A 21,824-nucleotide genomic window follows, 5' to 3' on the forward strand; every position below is an offset into this window, starting at 1 on the left:
CTTTTTTATATTTTTTTGGATTGATATTTTATTTATTTCCTCTCTGATCTTTATGGTTTCCTTCCTTATGCTGACTTTAGGTTTTGATTGTTCTTCATTTTCTAATTCTTATATGCGGTAGGTTAGGTTGTTGAATGGAGATTTTTCTTCTTTTTTGAGGAAGGCCTGTTTCACTATGTACTTCCCTCTAAGAACTGCATTTGCAGCATGCCATAGGTTTTGAATGTTTTCATTGTCATTTGTCTCCAGATATTTTTTAATTTCCTTTTTGATTTCCTCATAGACCCATTTGTTTTTTAGTAGCTTCTTGCTTCATCTCTATGTAATCAGTTTTTCTTTTTTTCACATTTTCCTCCTGTGTTTGTGTTCTTTATTCATGCCATTGCAGTCAGGGAATATGCTTGATATAATTTCTACTCTTAAATTTGTTGAGGTTACTTTTGTTCCCCAGCGCTAGAGAATGTTCCATGTGCTTTTGACAAGAAGTATATTCTGGGTGTTTTTGTTTTTGTGGATATAATGTCCTGAAAATATCAATTAAGTCTAAATATTCCATTGTGCCATTTGGGATCTCTGTTGCATTGTTGCTTTTCTGTCTAGAGAATCTGTCCATTGAAGTTAGTGAGGTGTTAATTATTGTATTCCCATCAATGTCTCCTTTTATGTCTGTTAGCATTTGTTTTATGTATTTGGATGCTCCTACATTAGGTGCGTGTATATTGACAAGTATAATATCCTCTTCTTGAATTGTTCCTTTTATCATTAGTGTTCTTCTTTTTTCTTTATGTCCTTTGTTTTAAAGTCTATTTTTTTCTGATATGAGTATTGTGACTCCCATTTTCCTGTCATTTTTACTTACATGAAATATTTTTTCCATCCCCTCACTTTCAGTTTATATGTGCCCTTTGGTCTAAGGTGAGTCGTTTGTAGGTAGCATATTGTAGGCTCTTGGTTTTTTTATCCAGTCTACCACTCTGTGCTGTTTTATTGGAGAATTCAGTCCAATGACATTCAAGGTAATTATTGATACTATGTATTTATTGCCATTTTTAACCTTGTTTTCCAGTTGATTCCATGTTTTTCCTTTTTTTTTTTCCCCTTGGTTTGATGATTTCCTTTTATCTTATGCTTGTGTCCTTTTGTTTTTAGTTTCTGTGAATGTATTTTTTTGTTTTGATTTGTAGTTGCCCTCTTTTTCAAGTACATTAACTCCTTCCTATACCTGCTTGTTTTAGCCTGATAGTCATATAGGCTCAAACACATTCTTTAAAAAAAAGTCTAGATTTTCTTACTCTCCTTCCCCACATTTTATGATTTTATCCTTTTTCACATCTTTGTGTTTATCCTTTTGCTGTTCCTTGTGTTTATTGTCGCTTTTACAAATAGTTGGGTTTTTTTCTTTTTGATCTGTATCCTGGCTTATTTTATTACTTTCCAATTGTGTTTCCTCCATCCTGTATCTTCTTACTTCTTTCGTCTTTAGAGGAGAACTTTCAATATTTCCACTAGAATGGGTTTAATATTGCTCTATTCTTTTAGTTTTTACTTGTCTAAGAAATTCTTTAGTTCTCCATTTTAAATGATAATCTTGCTGAGCAGAGTGTTCTCAGCGCACATTTTTTCCCTTTTATCTTATTTATTTATTTATTTATTTATGCTTCTTTAGGGTCACAGTTGCAGCACGTGGAAGTTCCCAGGATAGGGGTCAAATCAGAGCTGCAGGTGCAGGCCTATACCACAGCAACAGCAACACGGGATCTGAGCTGTGTCTTTGACCTACACCACAGCTCACAGTAATGCTGGATTAACCCACTGAATGAGGCCAGGGATAGAAGCTACATCCTCATGGATACTAGTTGGGTTCATTACCACTGAGCCACAATAGGCACTCCAATTTTTCCCTTTTAGAACTTTGAATATATCTTGCCACTCTCTTCTTGCCTGTAGCATTTCTGTAGAGGAATCAGATGATAGCCTTATGGAGTTCCCTTATAATTAACTTTTTTTTTTTTTTTGCCCCTGTGAGCAAGTGAAACTAGACTAATTAACTTTTTTGCTTTTATCTTTCTGCCTTTACAATCCTCTCCTTATCTTTAACTTTTGCCATTTTTATTATAATATGTCTTGGTATAGGTCTGTTTGGATTCACCTTATATGGGATCCTCTGTGACTCTTGTATCTCGACATTTGTTTCTTTTAGATTTGGATAGGGTTCAGTCATAATTTCTTCAAATATAATTTCAATCCCCTTTTCTTTTTCTTCTCCTTCTGGAATATCCATTATACATAGATTGGCCTACTTTATATTATTCCATAGACCTTTTATATTGCTTTCAGGTTTTTTCACTTGGTTTTCAATCTGCAGTCTTGATTGTGTGATTTCCCTCCAAGTCACTTATTTGTTTCTCTGCATTATTCATTCTGCTCCTCAATGCCTTTAACTCAGATTTCCTCTCTGAAAATGAATTTTCCAATTTTTCACGGCTCCTCCTTATAGTTTATAGTTCCCTTCTAAAGTAATCTGCATTACTGTTGATATATGCTCTTAATTTCTTCAGTATTTTCATTACCTCCTTTTTGAACTTGGTGTCTACTAGATTACAAAATTCTGTTTTATCATTTGCTTCCTTGGGGGAATTTTCCTGTTCTTTTAACTGGGAATGGTTCCTATGCCTCTTCATTTTGCCTATATTTTTCTTATTCTGTAAGTTTAGAGAAAACAATTATCCAAAGTAGTCTTGGATTGCTATTTATATGGGAGCATCCCTGGGTATCTTTTGAGGGCTTACTATTTCTTTTGGCATGAAGTCTACTTTTTATTTGGATGTTTGCTCTCTCTTTCCTTAGTGTGTGTAGGTGTTCTCCCCTTGATAGGGGGTGTGCTGGTGTATGGTCTGCATGTGCTTGCAGGGAGATGGGAGCAATGGGCAGGGCCTGTATCCGGGCCCTTGACAGTGGCAAGGACATATAGGGAGGTGCAGACACAGGCTGATCTGGGTTGCAGGCCCTGGGCAGTGGCAAAGACCATTAAGGAGGTGGAGGCAGTGCCCAGAGCCTTTGGCAGTGGCAACAGCAGGGTGTGTGTGTTCCCATCGGAGTGTGTTCAACTGGAGGTGCTCCATTGCATGGCCCTCTCACAGCACACCATGTGATGACTAGGGTCACAGGCAGCACCTGTTCATGGGACCTTTAGTGGGGGGGGGACACTCCTACCTCAGGAGTCCAAGATGGCTGCAGTGGTTTGCACCCACCCCCATAGCAAGAGGCACCCCATCCACCTACATCCTGTACATGCACAAGGAAAGATGTTCTGATGTCAGCCCCACCCCTCCTCCTCATACCCTCCCCAGCAATGGCACCTTGACTCCCCTGTAGGCCCATCCCTACTCCTGCTCTCTCTCTGCTTTGGTGCTCTGCCCCTCAGCCTGTGGCACATCACTCCCTAGCTCCCTCAGGTTGTATCTACATACCCAACCTTAGTCCCTTCCCCAGAACTGACCTCCAAATCCTGAGTCTCAGTGCCCAGCCCCCATTCAAGTGTCTCAGGCTGTGGTGTCCCAGGCAGTGGTACCAATGGTCTATGACCCTCTTTGCTTTGCCTTCCTCAGTCTGACTGCTGCACTTTTATCTGAGGTTTTGCAGTCCCCCCTCTGTTCCAGCTGATATCCCCAACAGTTAGGTGGCCTCCTAGGGTATGGATTCCTTTCCTCTTTCACAGCTCCCTCTCAGGAGTGCTGTTCCCATCCTGATTCTTTTTTTCTTCTCTTCTCTCTCTCTCTCCCCCTCTTTCATTTTGTTTTACCCAGTCATGCGGAGGGTTTCTTGCTCTTTGTTGGAGGTCTGAGGTCTTCTGACTGCTTTCATAGATGTTCTGTGCAAATCATCCTACTTGTAGATTTTTTTATTTTGGTTATGTTTGTTGGCAAAGGGGAGCACCATGTCTTACTTCTCTGCCATCTTGATCCCCTCTGATAATTCCTAGTTTAATAAGAGTTTTTATCATGAATGGGCATTGTATTTTGTCAAATGCTTTTCTGCATATATTGATATGACCATATAATCTTTTTTTAGTCTCAATATAATGGGGTTCAGAACTTTCTTAAATTGTAGAAAATAATATCACAATAATATTAAATCTTTCAGAAATATTCACAGACTTTTATGATACTTTTAAGCAATGATATTGGTAGACTATCTCTCTGGGGGAAAAAAAAGTCTCTGACTTGTAGCATCTGCCAATTTAGGTGGTATAAATACTCTCACTATTGTCAATTACAAGCTACCAAAATGAGCTCACTGAATGTGAAGTTGAGAAGAAATTCTCACCATTGTCCCTTGTGAATTGGCTCAAGCCAGTCAGCTCCAGCACATTACCATTTACATGTATTTATTTTTATTTATTTATTTATTTATTTATTTATTTATTTATTGCTTTTTAGGACTGCACCTGTGGCATATGGAAGTTCCCAGGCTAGGAGTCGGACTGGAGCTGCAGCTGCTGGCCTATGCCACAGCCACAGCAACGTAGGATCCAAGCCATGTCTGCAACCTACACCACAGCTCATGGCAACACCAGATCCTTAACCCACTGAGTGAGGCCAGGGATCAAACTTGCATCCTCATGAATACCAGTCAGGTTCATAAACTGCTGAGCCACAACAGGAACTCCACATATACTTCTGAAGAAGTATTTTTCATGAAAACCTCATCTGACAATACTACTTACCATGTGGTCAAAGACTAGCAAGCCAAGGGAAACTGAGTTCCTGCAGCTTTGAAAATCTTGATCTCCCACTAAATCATTCAGAACTCAACCCACTTATGTATCTATGAAAACAATTCAACTTCCTATGCAATTTTAATAGCCGAGAATTTTTTAATAGCTGTGAAATCTTGGGAAACAAGAATTTAGTCTGACACAATTTAATCAGAAAATTAAGACACATTTTGTATGTTTTCTTTTATTAAAGAATAAAGCTAGAATTTCCTTCCAGTATATTTTGTCCAACTATGAAATTCATTTAAAATCTCTTAGAGCAAATCCAACTTTTAAAAAAAGACTGCTGGACAGCTAAAATTTTTTTTAAAAAATGAGACAAGATTATATATTGAGAGTAGAGAATGAAAGAGGAAGTGAAATCACCCATGACAATCTGTCATATTAGCCATTATGCATTTCAACATCTGCAACTGAAAAGTCACAGAAGTCAAAAAATAAAAATGAAAAAGACTCCTAAGGACCGCACACTTCCTCATGATATTGCTAGAATATTTAGCCCTCTGTTCATTTCACATAAAAAATAAATTAAGTATAAATAAAGAGGTGAGGGGACTGGTGTGTAGTCAGTTATGTTCACAGGCATGTACTCAGAGGGGCCTTGAAAATGAGGTCTTTTCTTCTCCCCCACTTGCTACACAAAACTCTCCTCCATGTTGCTGCAGAGTAAGAAAGAGTCCACAAGCCGAGGCTGGACCAGCTGCTGGAAGTCAGAGTCCTGGAGGCCTTCAGGGCAGACTCCAGCCAATCTACGCAGGGCAGCCTGGAGAGAAAGTAGAAGAGATCAGGCTGGGACCTGCTCAGGTGCATGTATTCCTTCAACTTTCCTGAGAGATGCATTTCAGTAAGTGGTTCATTTATCAGCCAATTTGAGTTGATCGTCACCTTGACACCTTAGTAATCTGATCCTTTTAGTCACCAAGTCACTCTATCAACCTTATCACATAGTCACCTAGTTTCATTTGTATCTTGATCACTATAGTGGATGTTTTCTGAAAGTTTTATGGTGTTGCCATCTTGGTTTTCCAGGCATCTGAGGAAAGGAGTAGTTTTGAAGATCTGTCATTTTAAGAATCTGGCCAATTTAGTGATATATTTAATTTCAGGATTTGTTTATCTTAGGCTGGAATTCCCAGAAACTTCAGTGGAATTGTGTTTTTTCTTCCAGGTCCCTAGAGAAATCTTAGAACATCAACGACTATTCATTTAGCCATAAATTCAGCAATGTTCTGAGCAAAGCATTTTGGGGTGGGAAAGAGAAAAGAAAGAGAGGAAAGGCGTTCATAAAGTTGAAGGAGATGGACATTCCACCACCAAGATGGAAATATGAACAGGAGAGAGAGGTGCAGGCAGAGTGAAACCACAGCCCAGGTCCCCACTCTTTCTAGCCAGTAGATAGATGCATTCATCCTGCAAAGCCTGGCCCACTGTCACCTCCTCGGTGAAGCTTTCCATTCCATGAAGCAGAGAAAATCCTTCCCTCCCCTGTACCCACAGCCCTAGGCTGACTTCAACCTTCTCATACTTGATTGCAAATGTTTTTTAAGTGTTTTTCTCCCACATGAGACTCTAAGCTCCTCAAGGATAGAGACTGTTTTATTTTTCTATCTATAGCAGGTAGAACAGGGCTTGGCAGAGACTCAATAAATATTTGTTGGGGGGGGGGAATGAACAAGTGAAGTGCTTAAAATTTGAGTTCTACTGCTAGAGTAACCTGAAACTATGAAAATGAGTCATGTATCTATGTGGACCTCTTTCCCAGTTAGCTAAGACAATGCATACTAGGTGCTCAGTGAATATAAATTCCTTCCTTCTGGACTATGCACAGCAGGGAACAAGGTGGGAACTTGGGGAAACAAAGAGGAAGTGAAATATCAGAATGACGGAAGAAGCAATGAAGAGGAATGCAAACTCTCATTGAGTATCTGCACACAGTATCTCCTTTAATCCCTGCAGGATACAGCAAGGTAAGTATCCTGATCTCCAACTTAGAAATAAGGGGACTAAGGCTCATAGAGGGAAAGTGGCCTTCCTGAGATCACACAGCAGCGCAACTCTAGGGCCATCATACCTACACAAACAAAAAGCATACTGCAATCCCAGAACACTAAGTTATATTGAGTACAAGGCAGGCATATAGCTCATTACCTGGACATGAGAGCAACTATTGCTGGTAAATAGCTAAGTTGGTAAAAAGAGGATGATGTAAGCTGTTTGCTGGACTAACAGGTACTACCATGTTCAAGCTGGATCAAGGAGAAGGGACATGCACCTCTGTGCACATGAGCAGGGTCTGAGACACTAATGGAGACTAGACTCTAGGAGACTATCTCCAGCTAGTATGTCCTGCTTCTCCTGGGGTATGATTTCCCCAAAGGTAACAGCTGAACTCCATCGTACTTTCTGGTTCTCCTTTGCTCCAAATAAGAGAAATAACCCCACTGCCTTTGAGTTATCACAGTAAAAATGGAACCAGGGATCTTCCACAGATGTGAGAATATGAGGCCATCGATGTATTTTACACCATCAAGGGTAAAAATAAAGCAAGAGGGAGGAAAGAAAAAAAGAAGAGAGACAATGAAATAGGTAGAAAATGGATCTATGAAAAGAGAAAATGAGATAGAAGAAAATAGCAGAGAGACAGGGAAAAAGAGATTGCATCATAAAAACAGAACAATCGGGGACTATTAAAAGAGAGACAGAGAGATAAGCTTGGGAAAGAAAAGAGACTAAGCATACGGAGAGATAAAGAGATGGTGTCAGAAAAAAAGACTGCACCTGGGGCAGGAGGATAAGAGGAGAGAAGTAGCAGGACATGGGGAGGAAGTAGAGGTGGGAGAGGGAAAAGGAGAGAGAGACATCCTTGAGGGAAGAGGCAACCTCTGGAAGGAGAGAAAAGCAAAAACAAAACATGAGAGAGAACTAGAAAGAGACCAGAAAAAAAACCCAAAGACAAACAGGCACTCTCATCCCCCTAGGGTCCCCAGAGAGTGTGCAAGATGTGAACCCAAATGATATCAGTGCACCCCCTCCTCTGAGTCCAGGAGCTCAAAGGACCCTTCACCCCTCTGAAGCCTTTTTCTTGGCCTCTGCTTTTCTCAGAGCATGAACAGCCAATCTTCCCAGGATCTCAGTCCCAGACAGTCTGAAAACACCCAAATATTAAAACAGCCTGGCTGCGCACTGACAGCTACTTCATTAAGGAAAAAATCATTCTGTTTGTGGGAGACAATCCACCCTGCCACTTTCCCAGACATGGGAGATGATCATTGAAATGTCCTCCCTTCACCTGAGGAGAGCCTTTGAACCTGGGAAGAAGGCTTGGAGAGAGGGCAGAAGAGGTAGTGGCCCTGCTTACCAGCCAGGGGAGCCACACTCTGGGAGCTGCCAAATCACCAACACCCACCAACACTGGGGGCTCGGGGTGGGCCCAGCCAGTCCATCAGTCCCTTAGCCAGGCCAGAAGCAGGCATCAAACCCAAGGTCCTATGGAAATACAAGAGCTGGAAAAGGGCCCTGGCCCTAGGACGGCTCCAGGGTTGGGGGATGTGTGAATGTAGATCCCCTCATATGAGCCAAAGTAGCATGATCAGAGTTACAAGACACAGGGGGAGAAAGTAGGGCTGGAAACAAGATGGTTTGGGCAAAAAAGTCAAAACCTTCAGCATTAGGTGGGTCTATGTTTGAATTCCCAAGAGCTTCCCCTTCTAACACCAGGAGCACAAGATAACACAACTCCAGAAGTTCCTGTTGTGGCTCAGGGGTAACAAACCTGACTAGTTTCCATGAGGACATGTGTTCGATCTTGGCTTTGCTCAGTGGGTTAACAATCTGGCATTGCAGTGAGCTGTGGTGGAGGCTGCACTTATAGCTCAGATCCAGCATTGCTGTGGCTGTGGGGTAGGCCAGCAGATGCAGCTCCAGTTTGACCTTAGCCTGGAAACGTCCATATGCTGCAGGTGCAGCCCTAAAAAAAAAAGAGAGAGAATGCAACCTGCTTCCTACTGGGGAAAACAAAATCCAAGCAGGCATGCCCAGGCGCATACTGTGTATCCCCTGTCTTTGAGCCTCAGAGAGCTCCTGGGAAACCTCATAAAGGGAGATTTTGATCTGAGGCTTCAAGCGAGTGCTGGTAGAGCTGTAGAAAGGGCTTCTGATTGGGACCAGGGCCAAGGCACGGTGTCAGAGTGATTTAGGGCATGCAGACCTGAGCTGAGCAGGGCCTGGGGGCAGTGGGAGGCTGTCAGACCCAAGATGGGTCAGAGCCAGGCTGTGAAGGGCTGAGCACGTGGACAGTACGCCACAGGTGATAGGGAACCAGGGAGGGATGGATCGTGGGAGAGTGGTATTGTGAACTGTTATGAAAAAAAAAAATGAGGCCAGCAACTACACAAAGGATGGATTCAGAAGGAAGGGCTCTCCTCCACATCCAACAACCTGTCCATGAGAAGAAATTTAATTCCTTTTCCCCTGGAAGGTCCTTCAAGGGATTGAAAATAGAGGCCAAGCCCTTCTGTGTTTTCTCCTGCAAACTAATTATAACAATGGAAAAGGAATTGTAACAAGCTCACATAACAAAGCCCTGAATGGAGCTTTAGAGTTTCTTAAGATTGCCTCAGGGCCTATTCAGTGTCAGGCAGTTGCTGGCTGCCGGAGTTGTGAAGATATGGTAGTCGGGGCCAATGATTATGTGTTTGCCAGATATTAATGCATCTCTCCGTGTACTCACTACATCAGATAGAATTAAGGTCTGTGAACTTGCATGAAAAAAATTACACCTTTAGAGTCACTGCTTTCTAACTGATACAGCCTTTCTTTCAGTTGTGAATGTAGCAACAAATCAAGAAAAATCAGCTATGCCTATTTACTTGTTCACCAGTAGAAATCAGATATCTTTTTTCTTTCTTTTTTTTTTTTTTTTTTTTTTTTGGTCTTTTTGCCATTTTTTGGGCCACTCCCGTGGCATATAGAGATTCCCAGGCTAGGGGTCGAATCGGAGCTGTAGCCACAAGCCTATGCCAGAGCCACAGCAATGCGGGATCCGAGCTGCGTCTGCAACCTACACCACAGCTCATGGCAACGCCGGATCCTTAACCCACTGAGCAAGGCCAGGGATTGAACTCGCAACCTCATGGTTCCTAGTCTGATTCGTTAACCACTGAGCCACGACCGGAACTCTGAAATCAGATCTCTTTTGTAACTGAGCAGGATCCTATGGGGCCCTCCTTGGACAGACACCCACCCCCATATCTTCTGCCTGCCCCTTGTATGTAGAAAAACTTTAGTCTCCTAGGCTTCCCCAAGTTCTGAAGAGTACATTTAATCAGAGAAGTGAGAAAATGAAGAAAGGAAGGAAAACAAGCAAGAAAAAATAATAAGAGTTTGGCCATTGTAAAAAAGGTCAAGGATGTTTATTTTAGTTCCTCCTCGGAAGCTATATAGAATTAGCCATATAGTATTCTGAGCCATATCCTTTGAGCTGTTTTGCAGATACTGAAACCTCCACCAGGTAGAAGAAGTTAACCTGCCCTGAGTGGGTGTCTTGCCCACGGCACATCAGCTCCTGGCCAATGGTAGCTCTCGGAGTTTGTCCAGCAGCTGACCACCTTTGCCTCAAGGACAGCCTCAAGGACTTGACCAGGCATCACTGGTCCATGGCACTTTCAATTCCGTGATGAAGGAAATAAGGGTCTGGTTTTGGTCTGCTTCTGCTAATGAACAGACATTTGGGGGCTGACAGATGTGATGCAGGAAGGTAAGTCACTTTGTATGTACAACCCAAAACTCCCCTTCATCTCCACTCTCAGCTTTTCCTCCCCAAAACCATCTTTTTTGTATTGGAGAGAGGAATAATCATTGGACTTCTACCCTATTTGTGAGCTGGTTCTTTGTTTCTTTGGATGCTAGTGTTTGGCTTTGGGGGTGCCATTTGTGCTTTGTTTTTATTGTCTTTCTAAATGAGAAACATGCCCTTTGGGGCACATTTTGAAAAAAAAAAAAAAAAAAAAAACTCTGATGATAGCTATGAACCTATGACTAAGGAAAAAATGATTTAACATTGTGTGACCACAATATTATTTAGAATCGAGAGAAAATCAGTTAAGATGAAAACTCTTTAGAAATTCCAAAACTGGTTCTTTTTGCATATGCGGTTACAAAAAGCTGGCTTGATAAAATACTTATTTTTCAGAATTCTGATCCTGAGAGGAAAAAAAAAAAATTCTTAGGAGAAAACTTGAAGTTAATGCTTACGCTCTTAAAATAAAAATACAACCCACTTTGCCTGAGACTTCAGCTTTGGGTTAATTAATAAAAGTTCAAACCAAAAAAAAAAAAAAAAAAAGAGGAGAAAGAGGCTTTTTAAGCTCAGGTAAGTATATCTAACTTATTCCAGCTGTTGTTTTTTTAGTTTTGCATTTCCCAGATTAATTGCCATGACACACACACAGGTCATGATTCCCTGTCTTTCTGTTTGCGTCACCTTGATGGACGTAGAAAATTGACAGAACACTGTAAACCAGCTATAATGGAAAAAATAAAAATCATTATAAATGAAAAAAATAAAGATCAATTATAAATGCCACCAAAAAAAAAGGAATCCTTCTTGGAAAAAGTTGAAGAAATTGTTAGACTTCATCCTTTTTAGTTCTGTCTTGCAGGAATTAGATTTTGTTCTTTGTGTACATGTTTGCATTTTTCTTGTGCGTAAGGGTGTTAGCTATGGAAAACTCAAATTCGTTTCCTGAATGTAGCTCCCTAAGCTGCATTTTCCAGAATTGGACTGCTTTCCATTACAAACCAATGAAATGTAAAATCATGATTGTCCTTTGTAACATGGCTTGGTCATAATGCACCTTAAATTTTTAAAAAATGGCCCAGGAGTTCCCGTCATGGTGCAGCAGAAATGAATCTGACTAGGAACCGTGAGATTGTGGGTTTGATCCCTGGCCTCGCTCAGTGGGTTAAGGATCTGGCGTTGCCATGACCTGTGATGTAGGTCGCAGATGTGGCTCAGATTTGATGTTGCTGTGGCTGTGGTGTAGGCCGGCAGCTGTAGCTCCAGTTGGACCCCTAGCCTGGGAACTCCGTAGGCCTCAGGTGTGGACCTTAAAAAAAAAAAAAAAAGGCAAAAAAAATTAATAAATAATAATTAAAAAATAAAAAAATGATCCCTTTACTGCATGATTATTATGCAGTTTTTACAATAGAGGGGGGAATAGAAGGAAAAATTTATACACTAAAAAGTTTTGTATTAAAATATTTGGTTCATAAATTAAAATATCTGATTTGTGAATAAGTTTTAAAAAGAAGCAATAAGATCTGGATACATATGTATGTCTCATTATGATCATGTGTCTTTTCTTTGGATAATATTGCTGAGGGTAATTTGGAAATGACCTCTATTTAATTGGCTTAAAGAAAAGTAAGTGCTTACAAGTCAAACATTTCTAAATAGAACAGAAAAGAGCCCAAATGAATTTCAGGTTCACATAATCTGAAAATATTCAATATTAAATTAATATCTGATATTACAGTTTAAGTTTGCTAATTAATATAGACATGTCTTTAGAGTCATCAACATTAAGTATAATATTTCTTATTGTACCTAGGTTTCCTGAAAATCAATAACTACACATTGTATCTGTTATAATATTTGTGAACAAGAAAATTAACTCAATATAATATTGTCAAAAGTAATAAAATGGAGACAGATGGTACAGAAATTTTAGGTGAACACTTTAGAAATAATTATGGGAGTTACCATTGTGGTTCAGTGGTAACAAACCCGACTAGGATCTTTGAGGATGCAGGTTCGATCCTTGGCCCTGCTCAGTGGGGTAAGGATCCAGCACTGCCGTGAGCTGAAGTGTAGATCACAGACACAGCTCAAATCTGGCTTTACTGTGGCTGTGGTACAGAACCGCAGCTGCAGTTCTGATTCAATCCCTGGCCTGTGAACTTCCATATGCCACAAGTGAAGGCCTTAAAAAAAAAGAATTATGTTTTAGGTTTTCAAATTCTCAATAACTTGAAATTTAGAGTTTTGCAGAATTGACCTAAATGATAAAAGTTCACTGAAGTGTAGGTCATTTTTAATTAGGATAAAATACTGGAACATTGATTTCTAGACAATTCTGTTTACCTACTTTTGCTTTCTTTTAAGAGAGAAAACTAAGATATTTGGGTTTATTAGTTACATGTCATGTCCCACATTAAAAAATTATGCTGTAAAAATGTATGATTTGGGAGGTTATGGGATATGTCCTTAAGTTTGCTAATTAGGAAATACTCATATAACAGGTCACAATTGCTTGATTAGAGATTAAGGTTTAAAAATTATACATAATTAAAACTAGTAAAAAAAATAAGAGAAGCATTTCAGTGTGTAAAACAGGTAGGATATATGTTATTAATGGGGAAAGATGTAAAGAATAAAAACATTTTTGTTGAGGAAAAAGAATAATTTTGTCCTAGAGCTGGTTATTTCTGGACAGAAAATGGGACAAACCAATACGGATACAGAAAGTTATGGAAGGTTCATAGGAAAAGAACCTTAAAAAAGAGTTTTGTACATGGTCAGGATTGATTACAAATAGATTGAATTTAATTAGGTAAATGATTTTTGTTATTAACAGGAAGCAAATACAAGGCTGGAATTTGGTTTTCTCTCTGTGTTAAGGTAAAGTTCCTTAGAATGCTGCTTTTGATAACAGATTCAGTTCCTTTCTCTAGCTAAATTCAGGATGCTTCAGAGGACCCCTGAGGCAGGTCAGAAAACCATTAACTAGGATTCTTTGGTAGATTAAATTACAGGGAAAGTATTCAAATAAAAGGTAACATTAAACTTCTTTATAAACACGTACAAAAATACGTGTTCCAGATAGTAGATGAAATTCCTAGAAATGATATATGTCCTGACAAAATGTTATCTATCTTCAAAAAAGGCTCAGACTAAAGGAACTAAATCTTAGTATTAGGGAAATGCCCAGACTTCAGCAACGGCAACTGTAATAGAATCTATAGAGATTATGACACATGTAGATAAAGTTCAATAAGCTTCTATACAAATTAACCCCTCATTATCAGACTTTTGCCATCCCAATGTCCTTATAATATAGCAACAAACTGCTCCTAAATCAGAGAGAGTAAGATGGGCAAACACTAGTTGTGAATTAAATAGCCAGGGCTATGGGAAAACCAAGGCAGTCACTTGACTCTTCCTGGCCCCTTGACACATCCCACTTTTTTATTTGATGGGTTAAAGCCCTCCCTTGCTGCCAGGCTGATGCCCTCACAATGAAAAAGGAAACCATTAAAAATGTGTTTTCTGCCAAGGGTATGTGTTCTACAGTCTCTGGTGATCAAGACAGCCACCTCGCTGGGAAAATCACACAAGCTTTAACAAAAATCTTACAACTTCTTGAAATGATCACTGTCGCTACCATCCTCAAATATCAGGCAAGGTTAAAAAAAAAAAAAAAAAAACTAGTGGAAAAACTGTACTCAAACAGAACAAAAATTAATTACATGGAATTAAATGAACTGATAAGTATTATAATTTTTATGACGTTTTGTCAGATATATTACTGGCTTTTAATCTTCGTTTTTCAGATATAAGCGAGCCTTTCCCCTTAAGCTGATTATGATTCATAATAACATGGTAAATTATAACTTTGTAAGTAGAATTGTAATGTTTTTCTTTTCACACCACCTGATTATTCCATAAATTAGAAACTCGCAGGTTCCCAGAAACCTTATCAGATGAATAAGGATACTTGTTCCCTCTTGACAAGTTTAAGAATCTCAAGCTATATTTGGAGGATCTTGAGAAGAGGAAAATTCACTCAAAGTATAGATACTGCAAGCAGAATCTGTGACAAGCCTTTGGTGTTTGGCTTTCCTGGCCTTAAGATGCCTTTTAAGAGTTCAGTCTGAGATTCCTTATGAAAAGTTCCAACACAGCCAATATTAAAAAGCCTATGTGATCAATTAACCAGACTTATTTTGCAAGCAAATTAATCTTTTGGTGTTGTTATTGTTAGCAGTTATTCTTTTATTATACATATGCCTATGACAAAATCCCAGGCCTCCAGAAAGGTATGGGTCTTGAGGTTTAGATCTAAAAATGGTCTACAGAGGAGTTTCTGTCGTGGCTCATCAGTAATGAACCCGAATAGTATCATTGAGGATGTGGGTTCAATTCCTGGCCTCACTCACTGGGTTAATGATCCAGCATTGCTGTGAGCTGTGGAATAGGTGACAGATGCAGCTTGGATCTGGCGTGGCTGTGGCCGTGGCGTAGGCTAGCAGCTGCAGCTCCAATTTGACCCCTAGCCTGGGAATTTCCATATGCTGCACCTTCAGCTCTAAAAAGCAAAAAATAAAAAAATTAAAATGGTCTACAAGAAAACTAATACGTGTGATTACTGAGTAAAATCTCAGCCCTTCTTTTCCTGGGGGAGTTCTATATACCATCTCTCCTTTGACCCAACCACTAAGCAAGTGGCAAACAAATTAACCTTAATTTGGATATATTTGGTAAAAATGAGGGTAATTTTAGAGGGGGAAAAAAAAAGATTGTTTCAATAGATATTAAATTCTAGTTTTGTTAAATGAGGTCAGTATTTATTATTTAAAACTCATTTCACAAACAGCCTTTTGTGGTTTCCACTGTGGCTCAGCAGGTTAAGAAGCCGACATAGTGTCTGTGAAGATGAAGGTTTGATCCCTGGCCTTGCTCAGTGGGTTTAAGGATCCTGCATTGCCACAAGCTGTGGTGTAGGTCACAGATGTGGCTAGGATCTGGTGTGGCTGTGGCATAGGCCAGCAACTGCAGCTCCAACTTGACCCCAACCCAGGAACTTCCATATGCTGCACGTGTGGCCCTAAAAAGAAAAAAAAAATAAAATCCCTTTGTTGCTGTATTATAGCATTGTAAAGTTTTGTGAGTTATTAAAAAGATATTCTAAATTTGTTTCTGAAGCTAATCACTGTAATCTGCCTTTGGATGAAGATCAGATGTCCCATGATCTATAATCAAGGGATTATCACACTGGAAAAAGCATCATTTAAAGGACTGTCTCCAACCTAGATGAAGGCTTTTTATCAGTTATTCTTAAGTACCTTATGCACGAAGAAACAGAAGATAATTACCTCCTAAATTCACATTTCTAACTTAAGAAGGCCCTCTGCTTTGGACTGGGCTATATAGAAGGGCTGCTGACCCCAAATGAGTCATACCAGGATGAGAAGAAAACAGCAGTGGTAAGCAGCTGACCAAGAATCTGGACCAGGCCTGTAAGACTGATACTAATCTAATGGAACTGATTTACCAAAAGATTGTCTCCCTGTCCACACTGAAAGTTGTTATATTACTTTTTATTATATTTAGAAATTTATTTTTTAATTTTTAAATTTTTACAAAAAATTTATTGAAGTATAGTTGATTTACCTTTTTGTGCTAATTTCTGCTGTATAGCCAAGTGACTCAGTTATACATGTGCATATGTGTGTGTGTATATTCTTTTTTATATACTTTTACATTATGGTTTATTACAGGATATCGGATATAGCTCTCTACGCTATACAAGAAGACTTTGTAGGAGTTCCCGTCGTGGCTAAGTGGTTAACGAATCCGACTAGGAACCATGAGGTTGTAGGTTCGATCCCTGGCCTTGCTCAGTGGTTTAAGGATCTGGCGTTGCCGTGGGCTGTGGTGTAGGTTGCAGACGCAGCTTGGATCCCGTGTTGCTGTGGCTCTGGTGTAGGCCAGTGGCTACAGCTCTGATTAGACCCCTAGCCTTGGAACATCCATATGCTGTGGGAGCAGCCCTAGAAATGGTAAAAAGACAAAAAGAAAAAGAAAATTAGACTTTGTAGTTTATCCATCTTATATATAATAGTTTGCCTCTGCTAATCTCAAACTCCCAATCCATTCCTCCTTAACTCCCTTCCCCTGGGCAACCACAAGTCTGTACTCTGTCTATATGACATATTTTAGGTACCATGTGAGTAATATCATATGGTATTTGTCTTTCTCTTTCTGACTTAGTATGAGAATCTTTAAGTTCATCCATGTTGCTACAACTGGCATTATTTCATTCCATTTAATGGCTGAGTAATATGTATATATATATATATATATATATATATATGTATGTATACCACATCTTTATACATTCATCTATTGATGGACATCAATGATACTCCATGTCTTGGCTATTATAAATAGTGCTGCTATGAGCATCAGGGTACATCTATCTTTTCAAATTACAGTTTTAATCCTTTCAGGATACATGACTAGGAGTGAGATTGCTGGATAGTATGGCAACTCTATTTTCATTTTTTTGAGGAACCTCCATATTGATTTCCATAGTGGCTGCCCCAATTTACATCCCCACCAACAAGGTAGAAGGGTTCCCTTTTCTCCACACCCTCCCCTGCATTTGCTATTTGTAGACTTTTTTAGTGATAGTCATTCTGACCAGTGATTTGGAACCTTGCTATAGTTTTGATTTTTGCATTTCTCTAATAATTATGTTAATCATCTTTTTATGTGCCTATTGGCCATCTCTATGTCTTCTTTGGGTAAATGTCTATTTAGTTCTATCCATTTTTTGATTGGGTTGCATGGTTTTTAGGTTATTGACTTATTTGTATAAGCTGTTTGTATATTTTGGAAATTAAGTCCTTGTTGGTCACATCATTTCAAATATTTTCTCCCTTACTGTGGCTTGTCTTTTTGTTTTGTTTATGGTTTCCTTTGCTGTGCAAAGACTTTTAAGTTTTAAGTACCATTTGTTTATTTTTCTTTTATTTCTGTTGCCTTGGGATACCAACCTAAGAAAACTGGTAGGATTTATGTCAGAGAAGATTTTGTCTTTCTTTTCTTCTAGGAGTTTTATTATATCTTGTCTTATATTTAAGCCTTTAAGCCATTTTGAGTTTATTTTTGTGTATGGTATGAAGGTTTACATACAGCTGTCCAACTACCCAAACACCATTTGCTAAAGAGACTGCCTTTTCCCCACTGTATATTCTTGCCGCCTTTGTCACATATTAATTGCACTTAGGTCTGTAGAATTATTTCTGGCCACTCTGTTTCATTGATCCATATGTCTATTTTTTTCTCTTTTAATGGGTGCATATGCAGCATATGGAATTTCCCAGCCTAGGGGTCAAATTGGAGCTTCAGCTGCCAGCCTACACCACAACCATAGCAATGCCAGATCCTTAACCCACTGAGTGGGGCCAGGGATTGAACCCACATCCTCATGGATACTAGTCGGGTTCTTTACTACTAAGCCACAACAGGAATTTTGATTTGTCTATTTTTGTGCCAGTACTATGCTGTTTTGATTACTGTAGCTTTGTAGTATCATCTGAAATCTGGGAGGGTTATGCTTCCTGCTTTGTTCTTTTCCCTCAGGATTGCTTTGGCAATTCTGGGTCTTTTATGGTGCTATATAAATTTTGGGATTATTTGTTATAGTTATGTAAGGAATGTCATGGGTAACTGGATAGAGGTTATATTAAATCATATACTGCGTTTGATAGTATGGCCATTTTAACAATAGTAATTCTTCCAATCCAAGAGCATGGGATATCTTTGCATTTCTTTGAATCATCTTCAATTTCCTTTATTAATGTTTTGTAGTTCTCTGCATACAAGACTTTCAGCTCCTTGGTCAGGGTTATTCCTAATTATTTTATTTGATGGGATTTTTAAAGGTATTTTTTGTTTATATTCCCTTTCTGATATTTCATTGATAGCATAAAGAAATACAAAAGGTTTCTGCATGTTAATCTTGTACCCTGATACCGTATTGAAATTGTTTATCAGTTCTAGTAGTTTTTGTGTGGAGGCTTTCAGGTTATCTATAAGAATCATGTCATCTGAGTATCGTGAAAATTTTACCTCTTCCCTACCAATTTGAATACCTTTTATTTCTTGTCTGGCTGCTGTGAGGACTTCCAATACTACATTGAACAGAAGTAGCAAGAATGAACATCCTTTTCATGTTCCAGATTATAGTGGGAAGGTTTTCACCTTTTCATTTCCGAGTATTATGTTGGCTGTGGGTTTCTCATAAATAGCTACTTTTATTATGTTGGGATATGTTCCCTTTATACCTGCTTTGGTAAGAGTTTTTATCATGAATGGACGTTGAATTTTATTAAATGCATTTTCTGAACCTATTGAGATGATCCTGTTGTTTTTGTTTTTTTCTTTTGCTGATGTTATGTATCACATTAATTGATTTGCCTATATTGAACCATCCTGTGAACACTGGGATGAATCCAACTTGGCTGTAGTATATGATCTTTCTTATGTGTTGTTGGATTTGGTTTGCTAATATTTGGTTGAGAATGTTTGCATCTCTAGAGATTCGTCAAAGATATTGGCCTGTAAGTTTCTTTTTTGGTAGTGTCTTTGGTTTTCATATCAGAGTGATAGTAGCTTCATAGATCTTTTGGAGTGTTCCTTCCTGTCAGTCTTCTAGAAGAGTTTATGGAGTATCAGTAGAAGTTTTGTATATTTGGTAGCATTCCCTAGTAAAGTCATCTGGTCCTTGATGTTTGTTTGTAGGGAGTATTACTTTTTTTTTTCTTTGCTTTTGTTTTTGTTTTTTGTCTTTTTGTCTTTTGGGGGATGCATCTGTGGCATATAGAGGTTCCCAGGCTAGCGGTCGAATTGGAGCTGTGGCCACTGGCCTACACCACAGCCACAGCAGAGCAGGATCTGAGCCGCTTCTACAGGCTACACCACAGCTCACAGTAATGCCAGATCCTTAACCCACTGAGTGAGGCCAGGGATCAAACCCACATCCTCGTGGATACAAGTCAGGTTCGTTAACCACTGAGCCACAATGGGAACTTTGAGTTTTTCAATTATAGATGCTATTTCACTCCTAGTGATCAGCCTGTTCAAGTTATATGTTTATTCTTTTCTTTTCATTATGGATATACTCATGACATATGGAAGTTCCTGTGCTAAGGACCAAATCTGAGCCACAGGTGCAATCTATACCACAGCTGCAGCAATGCCAGATACTTTAAACTACTACACTGGGACAGGGATCAAATTCAGGCCTCCACAGTGACCCAAGCCACTGCATTAATATTCTTAACCCACTGTGCTACAGCAGGAACTCCTATCTGTTTATTCTTGATTCTGTTTTTGTGAATGTATGTTCCTAGAGAGTTGTCTATTTTTTCTAGGTTGTCAAATTTGTTGGCATATAACTGTTCATAGTATTCCCTTATGCTTTTTAAATTTCTCTGGTATCAGATGTGATTTCTCCTCTTTCATTTCTCATTTTTTTCTGAGTCTTCTGTCTTCTTGGAGAGTTTTGCCAGAGGCCTTGTCAATTTAGTATACCCTTTCAAAGAACCAGCTATTGGTTTTATTGATTTTTCTATTTTTTAATCTCTATTTTATTTACATTCTCTCTGATCTTTATTATTTTCTTCCTTCTGTTAACTTTAGGTGTTTTTTGTTCTTTTTCTAATTATTTTATGTGGTGGGTTAGGTTATTTATTTGAGATTTGTCTTGTTTCTTAAAGAAGGCCTGTATTGCCATGAATTTCCCTCTAAGAACTGCTTTTGCTGCATCACATAGATTTTGTATGGTTGTGTTTTCATGACATTTGCCTCAATACATTTTTAAATTTCTTCTTTGATTTCATTGTTGACCCATTGGCTTTTAAATATCATGTTGTTTAGTCTCCGTATGATTTTTTTCTCATTTATTTTTCTGTGATTTCTATTTTCATGTCATTGTGGTCAGAAAAGATGCTTGAAATAATTACTATCTGCTTAAATTTTTTGAGGCTTGTTTTGTGCCCTAGTTATGTGGCCAAACTTAAAGAATATTCCATGTGTGCTTGCAAAGAATGTGGTCTGGGTTTTTTGAATGTAATGTCTTAAAAATATTAATTAGGTCTAACTGTTCTATTGTATTATTTAGGATGTCTGTTGCCACATTGATTTTCTCTCTCAAAGATCAGTGATGTGAGTAGAGTGTTAAAGTCACATATTTTTTCCCCCTTTGGCCATGCCCATGGCATGTAGAAGTTCCCAGGATAGAAATCGAACCTGCACCACAGCAATGGCCTGAGCGAACACTGGATCCTTAACTGATAATTCACAGGGGAACTCCTAAAGTCACATACTATTATTGTATTCCAGACTCCCTCTATGTCTGTTAGTATTTATTTTATGTATTTGGGTGTTCCTATATTAGGTGCATATATGTTGATAAGTGTAATATTCCCTCCTCATGTTGATCCTTTTATCATTATATAGTGTCCTTATCTTTCTTTATGGCCTTTGTTTCAAAGATTATCTTGTTTTATATGAGTATTGTGACCCTCCCCCCCTTCTTGTCATTTCCATTTGCATGAGATATCTTTCTCCATCTCCTCACTTCCAATATATGTATATCCTTTGCCATCATTTGGGTCTCGTCTAAGCAGTCTAGTGCAGGCTCTTGTTTCTTTATCCTGTCTGCCACTCAATCAAAACAGTGTTTTGATTAGAGCATTTAGTACATTTACATTTAAGGTAATTATAATTTTTTTGGTCTTTTTTTTCTTTTCTTTTTTTTTTTAGAGCAGTATATGGAGATTCCAAGGCTAGGGCTCAAATCAGAGCTGTAGCTGCTGGCCTACACCACAGCCACAGCAATGCAGGACCCTTAACCCACCGAGAGAGGCCAGGGATCAAACCCTCGTCCTCATGGATACTAGTCGGGTTTGTTAACCACTGAGCTGCAAAAGGAACTCCACATTTAAGGTAATTATTAATAAAAATGTATTTGTTGTCATTTTAAACCTTGTTTTCCAGTTGATTCTCTTTCTCATTGTTTTTCTTTTTGTGGTTTGAGGATCTCATCTCTTTTTATTTTATGCTTGTGTTCTCTTCTTTTTGGTTTTTGTGAATCTGTTGTGTATTTTTGATTTGTGGTTGCCCTGTTTTTAAGTATACTAACCCCTTCCTATATCTAGTTGCTTTAGACTGGTAGTCACCTAGGCTCAAAAACAG

At 38.8% G+C, this 21,824-nt stretch overlaps 1 protein-coding gene and 1 long non-coding RNA gene across 3 annotated transcripts in view; one reads left to right on the forward strand and one right to left on the reverse strand.

The window, feature by feature from the left end:
* The window catches only part of INSC (inscuteable homolog (Drosophila)), a 171,728-nt gene continuing 154,826 nt past the window's right edge, over positions 4,923–21,824 (reverse strand). For both annotated transcript variants that reach the window (XM_021083297.1, XM_021083296.1), the window contains exon 13: positions 4,923–5,540. In XM_021083297.1, coding sequence (XP_020938956.1) covers positions 5,412–5,540 — 129 coding nt within the window. In that variant the 3' untranslated portion in view covers positions 4,923–5,411. The remainder of the gene's footprint in view (positions 5,541–21,824) is intronic.
* Positions 5,498–11,120, forward strand: LOC110259295. The gene is made up of 4 exons (XR_002341567.1): positions 5,498–5,621; positions 6,606–6,744; positions 10,268–10,532; positions 10,968–11,120. It is a non-coding gene; the product is annotated as an uncharacterized LOC110259295 (long non-coding RNA).

This window comes from Sus scrofa, chromosome 2 (genome assembly GCF_000003025.6).
Source record: "Sus scrofa isolate TJ Tabasco breed Duroc chromosome 2, Sscrofa11.1, whole genome shotgun sequence".
NCBI lineage: Eukaryota > Metazoa > Chordata > Mammalia > Artiodactyla > Suidae > Sus > Sus scrofa.